Raw genomic sequence first — 17720 nt, forward strand, 5'->3', positions numbered from 1 at the left:
CCTTGGCACACAGTTTCTCTGGACTTTGTAGTGGAGTTACCCCCGTCTCGTGGCTGCACCTGCCTTCTAGTTTTCTCCGACCACTTCACGAAGATGGTGCATTGTGCCCCCTGCCCATCCGTACCCTCAGCTAAGGAAACTGCGCAGCTGTGTAGTGTAGTGTAGTGTAGTGTCCGACCGCGGCGTTCAGTTCACGTCCCGGTTTTGGCGTGCTTTGCACCAGGCCCTCGGAACAGAGGTCTGTCTCTCATCTGCTTACCACCCACAGACTGATGGCCAGACGGAACGGGCGAACGCGGTGCTGGAGCAGTACCTCCGGTGTTACTGCAGCTACCAGCAGGACGACTGGGTCGACCACCTAGCATTGGCGGAGTTCGCTTATAACAACGCGGTGAATGCATCCACCCAGCAGACCCCGTTCCAAGCCAGTTATGGTTTTCATCCACGGTTGTTTCCGGATGTGCTGCCGGCATCTGCGGTCCCTGCGGTGACAGAGTGGCTTCAGGAGCTCCAGTCCCAGCAACAGCTGTTGATGGAGCAGCTGCGCCACGCCAAGGAGGCGTACAAGGTCCAGGCCGACCGCCACCGCCAGGTGGGGCCGGAACTTCACGTCGGTGACCTGGTATGGCTCTCCACTCGCCACCTCCACCCTTCTCGACCTTCGCGGAAGCTGGCCGCCCGGTTCACCGGCCCGTTCCCTATCGTGAACCAGGTCTCGCCTGTGGCATTCCGTCTCCGGTTGCCAGCAAACCTGAAGGTTCACCCGGTATTCCACAGGTCCCTTTTGAGTCCGGTGGCCCCACCCGACGAGTTCCACCCGAACCGTCCCCGACTGCAGCCAGTTTTGGTGCAGGGAGAGCCTGAGTACGAGGTGGAACGCATTCTGGACTCCCGATACCGCAGGGGAAGGCTGCAGTATCTCATTGACTGGAAGGGGTATGGGCCAGAGGACCGTTCCTGGGAACCAGCGGTCAACGTCCACGCACCTGCCTGCATCCGAGAGTTTCATGCGGCGTACCCCAGCAAGCCGGGTCCGGACCCTCAAGTGAGGGGGGGGCCTGGGAGGGGGGATGGTGTGATGGCCTGGGATTCCGAGTCTGAGAGCGATCCGGAGGAATCCCAGCCGGCACAGGAGTCCCCGCCTCCAGGGCCGGCTGAACTGGGGCAAGGCCTAGATGCTGAGGAACCTCAAGAGCAGGCACCAGGTGAAACCATTCTGGCCCCAGAGGTGCTGGAAGACTCAGTGGCTACAGGTGAGCCTCCCCCGGGGCCCAGTAACCCTTCGGCCTCTCCTGATCTGCAGAGGCTTAGGGCAGAGAGGCGAAGGGAACTGGTGTCTCCCAGGAGGAGTGCTCGCCTTAAGGCCAAGAGAGGCGGGGCTTCTGGGGGCCGGGACCGCCCCCGGCCTTAGAAGAAGATAAAGTTCAGGCAGCCCGGTCCCAGGTTGCGGGAGCAACGTCGTTGTGGAGTACCTGCTTTACCCAGTCCTTGATCTGCACTCCCAGTGTGCCTGTTCCTCGCCCGGCTTCCTGTTCCTGACTATCCGGTGTTCCTGTTCCTCGCCTGGACTCCTGCTTCTGCCCTACCAGTGTTCCTGTTCCTCGCCTGGCTTCCTGCTTCTGCCCTACCAGCGTTCCTGTTACCCCGCCCGGCTCCCTGTCTCGGACCTCGCGTCTCATCTAGTGATCGTCTACCCTGCTAGAGACTCTGGACTGATCTTGGGCTACGGTAATAGTACCTTATCCCCCCTGGGACCAGCACACAACCTCTGCTTAAAATCCTGCAAGGAAGGAGAGTCCACAGTCACCTGAGGGAGTCCATTTCACTGTCAAGCAGCTCTTACTGTCATAAAGTTCTTCCAGGTATATAGTTGGAGTCTCCTTTATTGTAACCTAAAGCCATTGGTTTGAGTCCTACCCTCCAGAGAAGGAGAAAACAAGCTTGCTCCATCCTCCATGTGACAGCCCTTGAAATATTTGAAAATGACGGTCATATCTCCTCTCAGTCTCCTCTTTACCAGGCTAAACATACCAAATTCCCTCAATGGTTCCTCATAAAACTTGGTTTCCAGACCCTTGATCATCTTGGTCACCCTGCTCTGCACATGTTCCAGCTTGTCATCACCCTTCTTAAATTGTGGTGCCCAGTACGAGACATCGTATTCCAGGTGTGGTCTGACCAAGGCAGAATAGAGTGGTACTATTACTTTCCTTGATCTGGACACTAGACTTCTGTTGATGCAGTTTAGAAGATCATTTTTGCTGCTGCATCACACTGCTGACTCATGTTAGGCTTGTGATCTACTAAGACACATACTACTGACAATGCCTTGTTAGTAATATAAGATGGTGTCCCCCATCTTATATCTGTGCCCTGAACAGTGCTAGATGACCTCAAAGATTGCTTCAATCTTAGCTTTTTTAAAAACTCTTAAGTGTGCCCACCCACCAACAGCTAAGGAGAACATGGCCACAAAAGCTGCCACATGCTCTTATTGTGGTGGAAAGTGGGAAAACACCAGATCATGATTGCTGCAGCCTTCCCATTGGGACATCTGGTTGCTCACTGTGAGGACAGGATGTGGGATTTGATGGGATTCTGGCCTGATCCAGCAAGCAAGCTCTTCTTATGTTCTTGATCAAATCAATCTGTGGCAGGTAAGTTACCCAAAGATCAGATCGTGAAGCTGAGGCTCCAAGACTTTGGCCACCTCATGAGAAGAGAAGACTCCCTGGAAAAGACCCTGATGTTGGGAAAGTTGGAGGGCACAAGGAGAAGGGGATGACAGAGGACAAGATAGCTGGACAGTGTTCTTGAAGCTACGAACATGAGTTTGACCAAACTGCGGGAGGCAGTGGAAGACAGGAGTGCCTGGCGTGCTCTGGTCCATGGGGTCACAAAGAGTCGGACACGACTAAACAACAACAACAACAAGTTACCCAAATTGTCCACCAAGCCAGAGTTCCACACCACACAGCAGACCTTTCAAATGTAGCAGGGATGACACCATATACCTGTAGTCCAGCAACAATCTGGGTTTATAACAGCACCTCTGGGAGGGAAACAGGTTTCCCCATTCCTGTCATACAATAGAGTTCAGGACTAAATCAGGGGTGGTGCACCTTTTGTTGGGACTCCCAACTCTCATAGCTCAGGGTGGGGATGCTAAGAGATTGCAGACGAGCCATGAGCTCCTTACTCTAGGATGAGAGAGGGACCCTTGGGGTGGGGGGCTAAGCAGGGCACTTTAGCTTTTTCTGAGGGCTGGATTAGATGGCCAGTGTGTGGCAGCTGTGAAAATGCTATGCTAGGAAACATTAGGAAAGGAATGAAAAATAAAACTGCCAACATCACAATGCAGTTACACAAATCTACAGTGAGACTGCATTTGGAATACTATGTAGAGTTTTGGTCGCCTCCTCAAAAAGGAAAAGCTTCAGGAAAAGGGCAGCCCAAATGATGAGGGGGATGGAGTGACTCCCCTATGAGGAAAGGTGGCAGCATTTGGGACTTTTTACTTTAGAAAACAGGCGACATGATAGAAGTGTATGAAATTACACATTGTGTTTTAAGTTTTCATTGTTTTTATCTGTTAAGTTGCTTTGAGATTTGTTTGTGTAAAAAGCAGCTAACAAATGTAATTGTGATGGGATAATGAGCTGCTTGTGCGTAAAATGCAAGTCCCTCAGAGTTTGGTCAAGTTCTCAAACATCTGCCTGCGACGGAGCCCCTCCGGCATGGCTGCGTCAGTCGCTAGCAGAATCCGAAAGTGGTTGCTTTCGGAATCTCTTCCAACATAAAAGCTCCTTAACGGAAACACGTCTTCTGGACTCTCGGCGTGACAGTTTCCGGCGAGGAGTGGGTGTCCCTATAGGAGGTCTTGAGACCTCCCCACTGTTTTCGCTGGAAGTGTCTCTGAGCCATCCCTCCGACTCACTTTCCCTTGGAGTCCCTTCTCTCCCCCTACTGGTTCCCTCTTCAGCTGCTACGTCTCTCTCAACCTCAGTGAGCCTTTCCACCTCCTGTCCTTCCGATGGCAGTTCCCTGACATCCACCTCCCCTCCAGGGCCCCCTTCACCCCCTCCCGTCCCCTCCTCTATGGGCGGTGAGGAGGCAAAACCCCTGAAAGAACCTCCCTCATCTTCCGAAGTCTCGAACACTTCCCTCCACTTGTTGCTGTCCCTGGTCTCCCGGTACTCCTCGTCATCGGAGTCAATTCCCTCTTCCCACTCCGATTCCGCGAATCCTTCCAGTTCCTCTTCCTCGTCGGTGGTGCCGAAATACTCCCTCCTAAACCTTGCTACAGGCTGAGGTTTCCTCGGGAACCTTTGGTGGAACGTTTCTATTAAAACCTCGTCATTGACCTCCCCTGCAGTCACCCAGGTGTTTTCTGACTCCGGTTCCCCTTCCCACGCCACCAAATACTCCACCTGATTTCCCTTCCACCTGGAATCGAGGATTTCCGCTACATGGTTGCTGCGTTCCCTTTCTTCCAAGGCTGGTCCCCTGGCGTGCTCCCCTTCACGTCCCCCCCTGTACGGTGACAGTAACGACCTGTGGAACACTGGGTGCAATTTCATGTGGTTGGGCAACCGGAGTTTGAAAGCCACTGGGTTGACCTGCTGAATGACCTCAAAGGGTCCCAATCTTTTGGGTCTCAATTTCTTACAACCCCCTTTGAAAGGCAACCCTTGGGTTGACAGCCACACCTGATCCCCCACAATTACGGCTTCACCTGCCCTTCTGTTCTTGTCTGCCTGCTTCTTATATTGTTCCTTGGCCCTTTCTAAGTTGAGCTGGAGCTGATGATGGATCGCTTCCATCTCTTCTACAAAATGTTCGGCCGCTGGGACGCTCCATCTCTCCCCTCCACCCCCTGGAAATGCCCTGGGGTGACACCCGTGATTAGCCAAAAAGGGGCTCATCCCTGTAGACACATTCTCCGCATTATTGTAGGCAAATTCTGCCAGCGCCAAATTTTCGACCCAATCGTTCTCTCTGTCATTGACATAACACCTCAGGTATTGTTGGAGGATACCATTTGCTCTTTCCGCCTGCCCATTGGTTTCAGGGTGCCGGGCAGTCGAAAAATTGACCTCCACGTGCAACAAGCTCATGAGCTTCCTCCAGAACCTGGACGTAAATTGTTTGCCTCTGTCTGAGATCACCCTCAAGGGGGCGCCGTGCAACCTAAAAATGTTTTCTACAAACAACTTCGCGGTTTCTTCCGCTGTGACTGCATGTGAGCATGCTACAAAGTGGCACATCTTAGTTAACAGGTCTACTACTACCATGATGGCTGTTTTCCCCTTGGACTTCGGCAGATCCGTCATGAAATCTATCGATACCGCTTCCCAAGGCCGTTCTGGCGTGGGTAATGGTTCTAATAACCCTGCCGGCGCCCGCCTTTCCCCTTTGGCTCGCTGACATTGGTCACACCCTCTTACATACTCCCTTACATCTTCCCTCACCTTGGGCCACCAAAATTCCCTGGTAACCAACCACATGGTCTTGTGTTGCCCAAAATGTCCCGCCGTGGGGCTATCGTGCAGCTGCTTGAGTACTCTCCCCCTCAATTCACCTTCGGGTATATACAGTGCCCCTTTGTAATACAATGCCCCATTTCTTTCCTCAAAACCCCCGGGGCTCTCGCCCTCCCCCCTGAGACCTCTGAGCTTATCCTGGGCATATTCATCATTTTCCGTTTCCTCTACCAGTTCTCGTTGCCCCACCAGCGCCGCCCCACACACCCAGTGGTCCTCAGGGATGACATGTCTCTCTTCGGTTGCCCCCCCCCTCCAAATACTCAGGTTTACGTGAGAGAGCGTCCGCCCTGACGTTTTCTGGGCCTGGCACATAACGAATTTCAAAGTGGAATTTGGAGAACTCCTGTGCCCATCTCACTTGTCGTTGGTTGAGCACTCGAGCCGTTCTCCAATACTCTAAATTCTTGTGGTCGGTGCACACTTGCACCTTATGTTGTGCCCCAATTAATAAATGTCTCCACCTCCGGAACGCTTCGTGAATGGCGAGTAGTTCCCGGTCATACACTGTGTAGTTCCTCTCGGATTTATTCAGCTTCCGCGAGAAGAAGGCACACGGTCTCCACTCCGACGTACTCCTCCCCGGTTGAAGAAGCACCGCCCCTACCGCCCGGTCTGACGCATCGGTTTCCACTCTCATGGGTTTTTGTAAATCCACATGCAGAAGTTGCTCTTCCGAGGCGAATGCCCTTTTCAGTTCTTCAAATGCTCGCTCCGCCTCCGCCGTCCAAACAAATTTCTTCTTGCTGCTGAGGCAGTCGGTGATGGGAGCCGTCAAGTGGGCAAAGTTCTTGATGAACTTCCGATAAAAGTTCCCAAACCCCAGGAATCTTTGCACATCCTTCTTGGTCTTCGGTGTTTTCCATTCCAGTACCGCTTGGACCTTGCCTGGATCCATGGCCAATCCCTTGTCTGACAAGCGGTACCCCAGGAATTCCACCTCCTTGGTATGAAACTGACACTTCTCCAGTTTCACCCACAGCTGGTTGGCTTGCAGCCTGCCCAACACTTCTCGAACGTCCCTCACATGCTGCTCCTCATTCTCCGAATATACCAACACGTCGTCTAAAATGGCCACACAATTCTTGTAGAGCAAAGGTCCCAGGACGTGGTTCATAAAGGCTTGAAAACACGCCGAGCCTGCTTGCAGACCGAAGGGCATAACGAGATATTCAAAGGCTCCCAAAGGGGTGAACATGGTGGTCTTCCATTCATCCCCCTTCCTTATTCGTATCAGATTGTACGCCCCCCGCAGGTCCAGTTTTGTAAAGATCTTTCCCTTCCTCACCCTAGTCAAAATGTCATCGATTCGGGGCATAGGGAAAGCCAGGGGTTCCGACACTGCATTCAGGGCCCTAAAGTCCACTACAAGCCTCGGCTTATCTGTGGTTTTTTTGTCCACAAAAAACACTGGGCTGCCCCCCACCGCTCGGGACTCTCTGATGAAACCTCGTTTCAGGTTTTTGTCAATGAACTCCCTTAACTCCTGCATCTCCCTGTCTGACATGGCGTACAGCTTGCCCACTGTGAGTTGAGCCCCAGGGAGTAGATTGATTTGACAGTCAAAGGGTCTATGCGGCGGCAGTTTGTCTGCTTCCCTTTCGCTGAATACGTTGCTCAGATCTGCGTATTGCGGGGGCACCTTCCCTTTATCCGTTACTTCCATCCTGGCTAGGGTGACTCTGGCTCCTCCCGGAACCATCCCCTCTTTGCAGCGTTCTAGGCAATGCGCTGACCCAAAGGAGACCACCCTCTGATGCCAGCCCACTAGCGGATCGTGTAGCGCCAGCCAGCTCATCCCCAAAATAATGGGAGCTCCTCCCAAGGTGGCCACATTAAACGCTATCCGTTCGGTGTGCCTTGCCACCCTCATTATCATCGGGACAGTCTGTTGGCTAACTTCTCCTCCCAACAGCTCTCTGCCGTCAATCGTGGTCACCTGCAAGGGGTTACTTAAAGGGATAGTCTGTATCTGGTGCTCAGCTGCAAACTCCTTACTCATGAAATTACAGGAGCTGCCTGAATCCAAAAGCGCCTTGATCTTTAGTGGGTGTCCGTTTGGCAGCTCTAGTAACACCTCTATCACTAAAGCAGGTCTTGGAGGTTCCGGCGTGGGCACTTTCACTGCTCTTTGGCCTGGCTGCTGTGCCCCGACGGTGGCAGCCAGGCGTTGGCTTTTACTTGCTCCTTGCCTTCCTCCTCCTTTTCCCCAACAGCTCCCGCCATCCCTTGCCATTCCTTTCTTTGTGGGCAGACTCTGGCAAAGTGACCTGGCTGTTGGCAGAGATAACATTTCTTGACGCTCTTCCCCTCCTTCTTCCGCCCTTCACTGGGATTTGAAACTGCGCGCGCGCGCGCTGTGCCAATTTCCATCGGCTCTGCCGGCGGGAAAGGTGGCTCTGGAATGTCTGGAATGCGGAAATCCCTCCAACGTTCCCCTTTCCCTTCCCGCTTTTCCAAAGCCCTCGCCTCCTGGCGTGCTCCTATGGTCAGCGCGGATTTGGTCAGCTGGTCCATAGACTCCGCCCTGGGCGCCCGGGAAAGTTCGTCTTTCACCGCCGAAGAAAGCCCTTCTTCGAAAAGCATTTGGATGGGTTCTGCCGATAGATCCCACCCCAACTTATGGATCAGCATGGTAAACTCAGTCCAGTACTCACGGACAGATCGGCTCCCCTGTTTGCAAGCCATTAACTGCCTTCGCACCACTCCCTGCTCAATGTCACTTGAAAACATCAGGTCCATGGCACGAAAAAACTTCCTCGTGTCCTTTAGGATCTCATTATTCACTGCCATCAGGGGCCTGACCCAGTCTTTTGCCCCCGCTTTGAGATGGCCAATCACAAAAGCCACTCGCGACTCCTCGTCGGGGAAGTCATCAAACTGCAGATTGAGAGCATATTGCATCTCTGTTCTAAAGGCATGATAGTTCCTGGGATCCCCCCCCAAACTTCTGCACCAATCCTGGCACCTTTCTGGCGAGCGGGGTGGTTTTTCCCTTTTCTGCATCCTGAGCCCTCCTCTCCTCGAGCCGTGCCGTTTGCAGCGCTAGCTGGACCTCCAACACCCTGTACCTTTCTTCCAGGTTTGGACCGGCTCCAGCTCCTCCTGCTCCTCCGGTTTCGGCTGGGTTGCTCATGATGCCTTTCCCTGCACAAGCTGCTTACAGAGACTTTCGGATTGCTGTGATGGGATAATGAGCTGCTTGTGCGTAAAATGCAAGTCCCTCAGAGTTTGGTCAAGTTCTCAAACCTCTGCCTGCGACGGAGCCCCTCCGGCATGGCTGCGTCAGTCGCTAGCAGAATCCGAAAGTGGTTGCTTTCGGAATCTCTTCCAACATAAAAGCTCCTTAACGGAAACACGTCTTCTGGACTCTCGGCGTGACAGTTTCCGGCGAGGAGTGGGTGTCCCTATAGGAGGTCTTGAGACCTCCCCACTGTTTTCGCTGGAAGTGTCTCTGAGCCATCCCTCCGACTCACTTTCCCTTGGAGTCCCTTCTCTCCCCCTACTGGTTCCCTCTTCAGCTGCTACGTCTCTCTCAACCTCAGTGAGCCTTTCCACCTCCTGTCCTTCCGATGGCAGTTCCCTGACAGTAATTAATAAAAAACAGTGTTGGCTTTATGTGGGATTTTAAATTTTGTTTCTTTATTTTACTCCTGCTAGCCACTTTGAAAAGTGCGACTACAAATTCACAAAGCAAATAAATGAAAAACTTACTTGCTCTCCTGTTCTTCCTGGCCATCCAAAACATCAAAGAGGAGGTACGGTAGGAAGGGCCATTCCAAAGAGAATCGGCTCTCTTCTGTCCATCTATAATGCAATGAGAAATCATAATAGCTTTTAAAAAGCAGTGTGCTGAGATCTATTTGCTCAATTCTTCACTGCAGGAGGAAACACTATCCGTCACATAATCATTCACATGATGTTCCCCACATAGAGAAAACTAGCATGTCAGGGAGGTGGTGTGGGGGATGACAGAAACTGTTCTCCCTGGTGTCATCGTTTTCTACATGAAGGGGAATATTCAAACAGCATGACAAACATATTCTGTGAATAGCAGTGGAAGGGCAAAAAATCCAGAGGCTTATATAGATTTTCCCTGGCGATGGCTCAGTAAGTTTTGGGGACCCTGGGAGGCTCTTTCAGCAGTCAGGGATTGAGACCTTAACACCTTGTTCTTTCCAAAGATTCTCATTCCGTGTTCCTAATATATCTGGGCTTCCTGCCCTTTGAATTGCAACAGGCTTGTTCCAACAGGCTTTTGAGAACTGATTGCTTTTAATGAAAGGGCTGGTGTCAGATGGGCGGGGTATAAATAATAAACAATAAATTATTATTATTATTATTATTGTTGTTGTTGTTGTTGTTGTTGTTATTATTATTATTATCATGCTGTTGTTATTGTAATTATGTGCATGTTTTAAACAGTTTTTATATATGTATATAGTTTTAATTATATTAATGTTTAATTGTTTTAAATTATTGTTTCTATGATTTTAGAATTTCTTGTTTTTATCTGTAAGCTGCCTTGAGTCCCATCAAAGGAAAAAAGCAGGGTGTGTGGGTGTGTGTTTTATATTTATATTTTAGAGGTGTGGGAGGCAGGTGCCAGTGTCCTTGATTTTCCCTGGGCTAACAGAAAACCCTACCTAAGAAATTATGTCAAGTAAGATAAATTACAAAAATAATTCACAAGCTGTATGCATAATTAATACATGTTATAGAAACCAGCTTTTCTTGGCACATTTTTTTTTAAAAAAGCTCATCATTATCAGCTTGGCGTACTACAGCTATTTGCCATTATAAAAGATCAGCCATGTATCAAAAAAGCAAATAATTCAACATTAACATTTCAGAAATGGGGGAGGAGGTGTGCTCAGCCAGTAATCAAGATGGCTGCATAACTCTGAGCTCCTGCCCGAGAGCACACAATTTATGTTCAAAACAGTCGATAAATTAGGAAGACTGGAAAGCTTTTACTCCCACTCGGAAGGGGAATGTCAACAAATATGCCGAGACAAAAACAAGGGAATATACTGAATTTTCTCAAGCTGCAGGGTTAGGGAGAAGCCAGGGCAATGAGTCAGCAGAAAGATAACATGGCACCTGGCCCAACTAAGACTGGCCCAAGCATGGCAGGAAAAGATACAAATGCACTACTGAGAAAGGAATTTGCAGCTCAACATGAAGAAAAAGCTTTAAAAATTGCTTCAAGAGAATATGGATATGAAATCAAAGCTGGATGATTATCAAAAAAATACTTAGAACAGGTTAATTTTCATTTCAGAGGCTTTTCAGAAGGGACAGAAAATGACACTACTGTGGACTTTATATGGTTTAAATTGCGAATACCTGCCTTGGAACTATCTTCCGAGGATACTGAAAGAGCCCACAGAGCCCATCAATTCATCTGCATGCTTCAGCTCCTCCAAGATACATTATTATATGTTTCCATAGATTTAAGTAAAAAAGATGAGCTCTGGAGAGCACTTAAGAATGTGGAAAAGATAACTTTTAAAATTCAGCTAATTATGGTTCTCTGGGACCTATAGTCAGGGCACATTGTAAAAAGGAGAGAATTTTACCCAATAACATCTAGATTACAAGAAGTAGGAATCAGATAGGAAATTATTAAAAAATCTTCATTTCAGTAAAAAAAATATCACCACCTTTAGCAAGTCTCTCACTTGACATTGTTTAAGCATTTGATTGCGCAGAACCAAATTTAATGGAGGCAGTTAAGAAATTTCAACCTGGTCCAAAATTGGTAAAAGCTTTGGAAGGCGAATATGTTCTCAGTTGTTCTCAGTTGTGAAACAAAACAGGGATGTCCTCTGTCACCCCTGTTATTTGTCTTAATTGTAGAACCATTAGCAATCAAATTATGCAGTCCCCTCTCTGGTACGGGAGTGGTTATAAAGGAAAAAGAACAAAATTTAAGCCTCTATGCCAATGATTTAATTTTGTGCACCTCTGACTCTATCACAGCACGTAAAATATTATGTACAGAATTGGAGCGATTCTCCAGGGACTCAGGATTGCAAGTTAATTTTCAGAAACCAGAAGTAATGTTTTTTCATACACCATCCCTTAGACAACAGACTTATGGCCACATCTAAAATATGATTGTAACTAAATTACTTTTTTTGTTCCAGACACTGCTAGTTTGGCTACAAATAGCTCATCTGAACAAATGACAGAAAAAATTAATAAGTTTATATTTCAATTGGACCAACCAGATATTAGCATACCGCTCTATACCCACAGGTCTCAGAGTAGTTCACTGTATTATACCACTACTGGTTGGTTAATGGTTGAGGCATTCTGAATTTAAGTAGCTATTATGAAACAACCCAACTTAGCCATATGGTGGAATTGATGTCATCCAGTAAGCAAACCCAATGATCAACACTGGCGGATATAGAAGTTGATGGTGTTCCTATAGAGGTATTAGCACGAATGAAAAATAAGCTTTGCTTGTTGAGTTGGCTTACTAAGCCCTATGTACTCATGTCATTTAGAATATGGAAAAAATGGCCCCAAGTTTTAGCTCCAGGACTGTCACCTATAATTTCGATCCAACACCATCCTTTATATCAAAATAAAAACAATTTATCTAATGTGAAGCTATGGAAAGAACGCCATTGATGTCACTTGAAAGATTACTATAGGATAGGACAACCTCTTAAAAAGGTAAAAGGTAAAGGACCCCTGACAGTTAAGTCCAGTTGCGAATGACTCTGGGGTTGCAGCGTTCATCTTGCTTTACTAGCCAACAACCTCTTACAATAGCAGAAATACAAGTACGTTTAGAAAATAATCAAATTTCATGGCTGTTAGGATATCAGCCGAGATCATTTCTTACAAATACACAGATTAAAAATGAAGCTACAAGTAAACTAACAGAATATGAAAATATAGTAATAAGAGATAGCATTTCCCTTTTATACAAAACACTTATTGAGAACCAATTTTGCCCCCAACAAAATCTAAAAAGCTGGTGGGAATTAAATTGGGATATAAACACTGAAGAGGTTAAACAGAACAATTTATGGACAAAAGCACCATATAAATTTCTGTCAGCAACTATTAGGGAACGTTCACTAAAAATTGTACATGGATGGAATTTAACACCATCATTTTTAATATACAGTATATTAAAAAAGAAAGAACAAGAAAGTGGTTAGAATGGAAGAAAAAAAATAAAGTATCAAATTAGGTTGCTGGAAAGAGTCAGGTTTGAGGCCTATGATCATGCACAGAATTTTCATTCAACTAAGTACTCACCAGTAGTGTCAGAGCAAGTACATTCATTCACACAAACACACCAGATATGATGAGCTAAAGCAGGGCCCTCCAGGTGTTGCTGGAATACAACCCCCACCATCCCTGACCACCAGCCAAAATTCCAGGGTAATATGGAACCTATGTCCACACTTAGGTCACCTTTTCATGAAATGCCTGTTGCCTTGAGGCAAGGTAAAAAAATTAGTAAGATGTCTACACACCGGTCAGTTTTCAGGGCATGGTCGTAGATGTAATTGGAAGGGAAGAGGCAGATCTCTGGGTGCATCCTGTACTGAGTCCTCAAGCACAGGACTGGAAGCCTGTCACTGTGTTTTTCTTGGATTTGCCCATTCAGGTGTCTGCAGAGTCGGCCCATCAGAGACTGCCTGTAGCCGTAATCCTCAGCTTTCTGCCAAAGCAAGGGAGGGGAGGAGGAGTAAAACTTTCAGGGAATGGGTTAAGCACAGGCAGCAACAATTAAAGAACAAGAGATGAGAAGTAGAAGCATGCATATGTACTCAGTACTTGGTCTGGGCCCCTTTTGCATCAATTACTGCCTCAATGCGGTGTGGCATGGATGCTATCAGCCTGTGGCACTGCTGAGGTGTTATGGAAGACCAGGATGCTTCAATAGCAGCCTTCAGCTCTTCTGCATTGCCCGGTCTCATGTCTCAGAGGTCCAATATTGCTCTATTTGCAATCCTTGTTTTGCTGATTTCATTTAATATTCTAATTTTATGAGATTTTCTGAGATTGTTAATTTGGGGTTTTCTGAGATTGTTAATTTGGGGTTTTCGTCAGCTGTACGCCATGATCATCACAATTATAACAAATAAAGGCTTGACATATCTCGCTTTGCATGTCATGAGTCTATCTCATATATTAGTTTCACCTTTTAAGTTGAATTACTGAAATAAATGAACTTTTCCACAATATTCTAATTTTCCGAGTTTCACCTGTATTTGAACTAGAGATTAGGAATGAGTGAACTATTCTGGGTTACCAGAATAACCCAGTCCCACAAAATAACCCAATCTTTTATTTATTTGAAAGTGGGAAAGATGGCAGCGTAAGAGGGTGCAGGAACTTCTCCCCTCTCCTTATGCTCTTTGCAGCATATCAGAACTAAGAGAAATGGTGGTGCTAGAGAAAAATAAAAGTCTCTCAAAGACTACTGCTGTGGGAATATCCCTTGATATACATATAAAAAAATACATTCTTAAAGCATTGGCCCTATCTACTCTTGCCTCTGCCCTACCAGCCATTGGAGTTTCTCCCAGAAAAACAGTACTTGGTATATACACTTCTTTTTAACCAAAAGGGATGTTGTCTACTAACATGGTAATCACACAGGCTGATTTCACAGAAACTCACAGAATTGTGTAAATAATTTGATCAGATAAACTAATTGAATCATTTTCACCGTAGGCAGCTCATACACCATTAAGGACCTGATAGATGTTTTACTTTATTTATGCCAAAAGCAGGGTCATTAGATGCTTATAAACAGCCTGTCAGTTTTCAGCTCTACAACTTTTTTCTGGGATAGTCAAAACACCTTAATTGTTGACATACTCACCATAGATTTAACTGTAGGAGGGAGCTGCTTTGGGTCTCCAACCAGGACCAGCTTTTTGCAGCCATGAATGAGTGGGATGATAGTTTCAACCTCACAAGCCTGCATGGCCTTTTAAAAAGACAAAGGGACCAGTTTAAATGAGAGAGATCAAGAGAGATCTTAAGATCTTGCCGCACAAGTCGCCTTGTATCAAATCCTGCTATACCACATCTGCAACTCATCCATTCTGACATAATAGCCTCCCCTGACCCTCTGGATCCAGTTTTCAGGAGTCTGGGGTGGGAGGGAAGAGGCCAGGATCTTTCGATCCAATCCATAGCAGGGAGCTACTCAAGGATCTTGCTTAAAAAAAATAAATTCCTAGCTCTCCAACATTTATTTGGTTGCCTCCAACTTCAATACAATTTGCTTTCCCTGTATGATTACTTTGACATAGTTCAGCTTTCCCACCCCAGCTGGTGCCTTCCAAAAATGTTGGAACGACAAGTTCCATCAACTGAAGCTGTATCACATAATGCTAAACCACACATCTTAATGTTAGCATGCAAACAAGACTAGTAGAACACTGGCTGAACCCCCCAAAATGGGGTAGATCACTGCCAGTTTTTAACTCTGTGAGTAGATCGCAGTCTCTTGGGAGTTGGCCACCCCTGGACTACAGCAACTGAATTCTGAAGTGTGTGTGGGGTTTTCTGTTTCTGTTTTTTGTTTTTAAAGGGTGGCAGCAGCTTCTTCAACTTGAGATTTAAGTTACCTAGGCATCGAAGTCAAAATTTCCACCCTCAAAATGTGCAAAGCACTCATGACCAGGGCTAGGGATGGTGTCAACTTTCGCTAAACTGTACAACTGGGAACCTGCATGGTTGAAGACCGAGTGCTTTCAACTGATGGCCTACATTTATAATGCGAACACTTAATTTAGGCATCAGGCTGTCAGGTGAGAAGCGTGTCTTGGCAGCCTACAGCTGTTCATGTAATTCTATAAAGCTGTTAATATAGTTCTATAAAATTCCATGCTCACCCCTTCCTGCCCCAGGTATCTTTGGGTATGACTCCTCTGGAAGAATTTTCAATGAGGGGCATGCTGCTCAGCACCAACATGCTTGGGCTGGATGAACAGCAAAAGGAAGGCTTTCAATGTAGTGATTAGGCCCAGGGTCAGAGAAAGAGGAGGCAAGCTACTGTGCTTACTGATTAAAGTTTTAAAAAAACAAAACCAAAAAAACTCCAACAACAAACTGTAAACCTGATTCATTGTAGAGGTGCAGAAAGAAAAAAAGGTTGCTTCATAGATTATTCAGAGCTGTTTTCTGAGCTCAGGTTTACAGAAGAGAGTGTTTCTGGGTCTAAGGAATTTGTAAGCATTTAAAGCTCCTGAAGGGAGTTATGTACTCTGAAACGTATAGAGCAGCAACAGTAAAAATACATTTAATCAGTAAGCACAGCAGCTTGCCTCCTCTTTCTCTCTTTTTGTCTTCATGCACACACCAGGCCCACGGTACCAACCACTACAGAACAAGTGCCAATCAGGGATTTAGGTGAGATGCTTTCCCCACTGTGACATGCTATTAGGGTTAGGCTGGTCAGGTGAATTAGCGGGTGATCATCTGGTTGGATCAAGTGGTTCATGGCCTCCCAGGCTTAGAGCTTGACTGGAGCTGCTTCGCTGACATAAATGTTATTTAGTACTTATGTAGCGGTTTTCCATAAGCATTCAAAGAGCTTTCTGTAATTATGTAAAAGGTTCTTGCAGAGAGGGGCTTGCCTAAGGCTACTCATGGGTAGCTGACATGATGTCCTCCAGAAGGCAGCTGTCTTGTGTGCAGAAGGTCCCAGGTTCAGTCCTTGGCATCTCCAGGTAGGGCTGGGAGAGATTCCTGCCTAAAACCTTGGAGAGCTGCTGTAAGTCAGTGTGGACAATACTGAGCAAGATGGACCAATGGTCTGATTTAGTATAAGGCACATTCCTATGTTCCTAAGGAGTCCCCAACCTTTTTGGGCTCAAGGGCATATTTGGAAATCTACTGTATTTTTCGCTCTATAGCGAAGGGGAAATGTGTGTGCGTCCTATGGAGCGAATGCAGGCTTCAGGCAGCTATCCGCAAGCCTGCAGCCTGAAACCCAGGGAGCGCAGTGCCAACTCCTGCTGCGCTCCCCCGGCTTCAGGCAGCTATCCGCAAGCCTTCGGAGCCCGGCGGGAACTCCCGCTGCGCTCGGAAGGCTTGCGGATAGCTTTCTGTTCTGGGGGCTGGGGTCGGGGGAAGCTCGAGCTTCCCCTGCCCCCAGCCCCGCAAGCTCCAGGAGTGGCGGCGAGGTTGCGCACAATCTTGCCGCCGCTCCTGGACCTGTTTTGGGGGCTTCCCCCGCCCCAGCCCCACGGCTAAAAACAAAGCCGCGCACAGCCTCTCCCGGCTGGAGAGGTTGCACGTGGCTAAAGAGGAAGCCAAGACAGCCAGTGGGATGGATCCCACTCACTGTCTTGGCTTCTTTGCTCTTTGGAGCTGGGGGGGGGATATTTTTTTCCTTTATTCCCCCCCCCCAAAAAAAAACACCTAGGTGCACCCTATGGTCCGGTGCGCCCCATGGAGCGAAAAATACGGTAAGTAACAGTTAAGGACACAAGAAAATACTTATTTCACAAAAGAAAAACTGGCAATGATCTGACTCCCCCGTCTGCCCACCCACCCCCCTTTGGCAAACCATGTATGCACGCCTTGAAATAAAAAAGAGGAAAAAAGCAGGCAACACCACAAAAAACAGTCAAAACACATCAAACAAAAAAGCTGCCTTGAGGGCTTTTAATGTCAGAAGAGGGTGCTGGTGGTGGGGAAACATTTGTATAAATACAAAACAAGGCAGCCAAAGTGAACAGGGCTGTTTCTGCAGTCTGTAAAAGGTACTAAAGACACCTTCCATCCTCCTGCCCCAAATATGCCCTTGCTACTGTAGTGCCTATATCCCCCACTAACCATGTCCACGATGACGCAGCTCAGAGGATCACAGTCCAGCCGCTGGAATACTGCACCCAGCAGGCTGCTCCCACTGGTGCTCAGTGTGCAGCAGATGATGTGAGACTCCAGGATGATGTTCGTTTTCATGTCGCTTTGCGATCGCCCACAAACCTGGGAAACACAAGAGCCAGGAACTTCCTTTTTAAGAGCACCTAATTTTTAGACAGAGACCAGTTTTCTTTCAGCTGCCTGTTTTGTTTTTGCAACAGCAGCCATGGTCAGGCAGGCAAAACAAGTCCATGCTCAGTGTGTGGTTGAAGATGAAGTCAGCTGCTTTTAGAAGAAGAACTGGATTGGATGCTA

General features: G+C 47.6%; 2 protein-coding genes across 3 annotated transcripts in view; both read right to left on the reverse strand.

The window, feature by feature from the left end:
- Positions 1-17720, reverse strand: part of LOC114584510 (unconventional myosin-XVIIIb-like) — a 653524-nt gene that overhangs the window by 313946 nt on the left and 321858 nt on the right. The window lies entirely within an intron of this gene.
- The window catches only part of LOC144326374 (putative helicase senataxin), a 233460-nt gene that overhangs the window by 25763 nt on the left and 189977 nt on the right, over positions 1-17720 (reverse strand). The window contains exons 18-21 of one of the 2 annotated variants that reach the window (XM_077922942.1): positions 17376-17528; positions 14407-14514; positions 13049-13236; positions 9258-9350 (exon numbers count right to left, since the gene is read on the reverse strand). In XM_077922942.1, coding sequence (XP_077779068.1) covers positions 9258-9350; positions 13049-13236; positions 14407-14514; positions 17376-17528 — 542 coding nt within the window. Of the gene's footprint in view, positions 1-9257; positions 9351-13048; positions 13237-14406; positions 14515-17375; positions 17529-17720 lie in introns of those variants that run through there. The other variant, XM_077922943.1, reaches the window with a different exon arrangement.

Source organism: Podarcis muralis, chromosome W (genome assembly GCF_964188315.1).
Source record: "Podarcis muralis chromosome W, rPodMur119.hap1.1, whole genome shotgun sequence".
NCBI classification, from domain to species: domain Eukaryota; kingdom Metazoa; phylum Chordata; class Lepidosauria; order Squamata; family Lacertidae; genus Podarcis; species Podarcis muralis.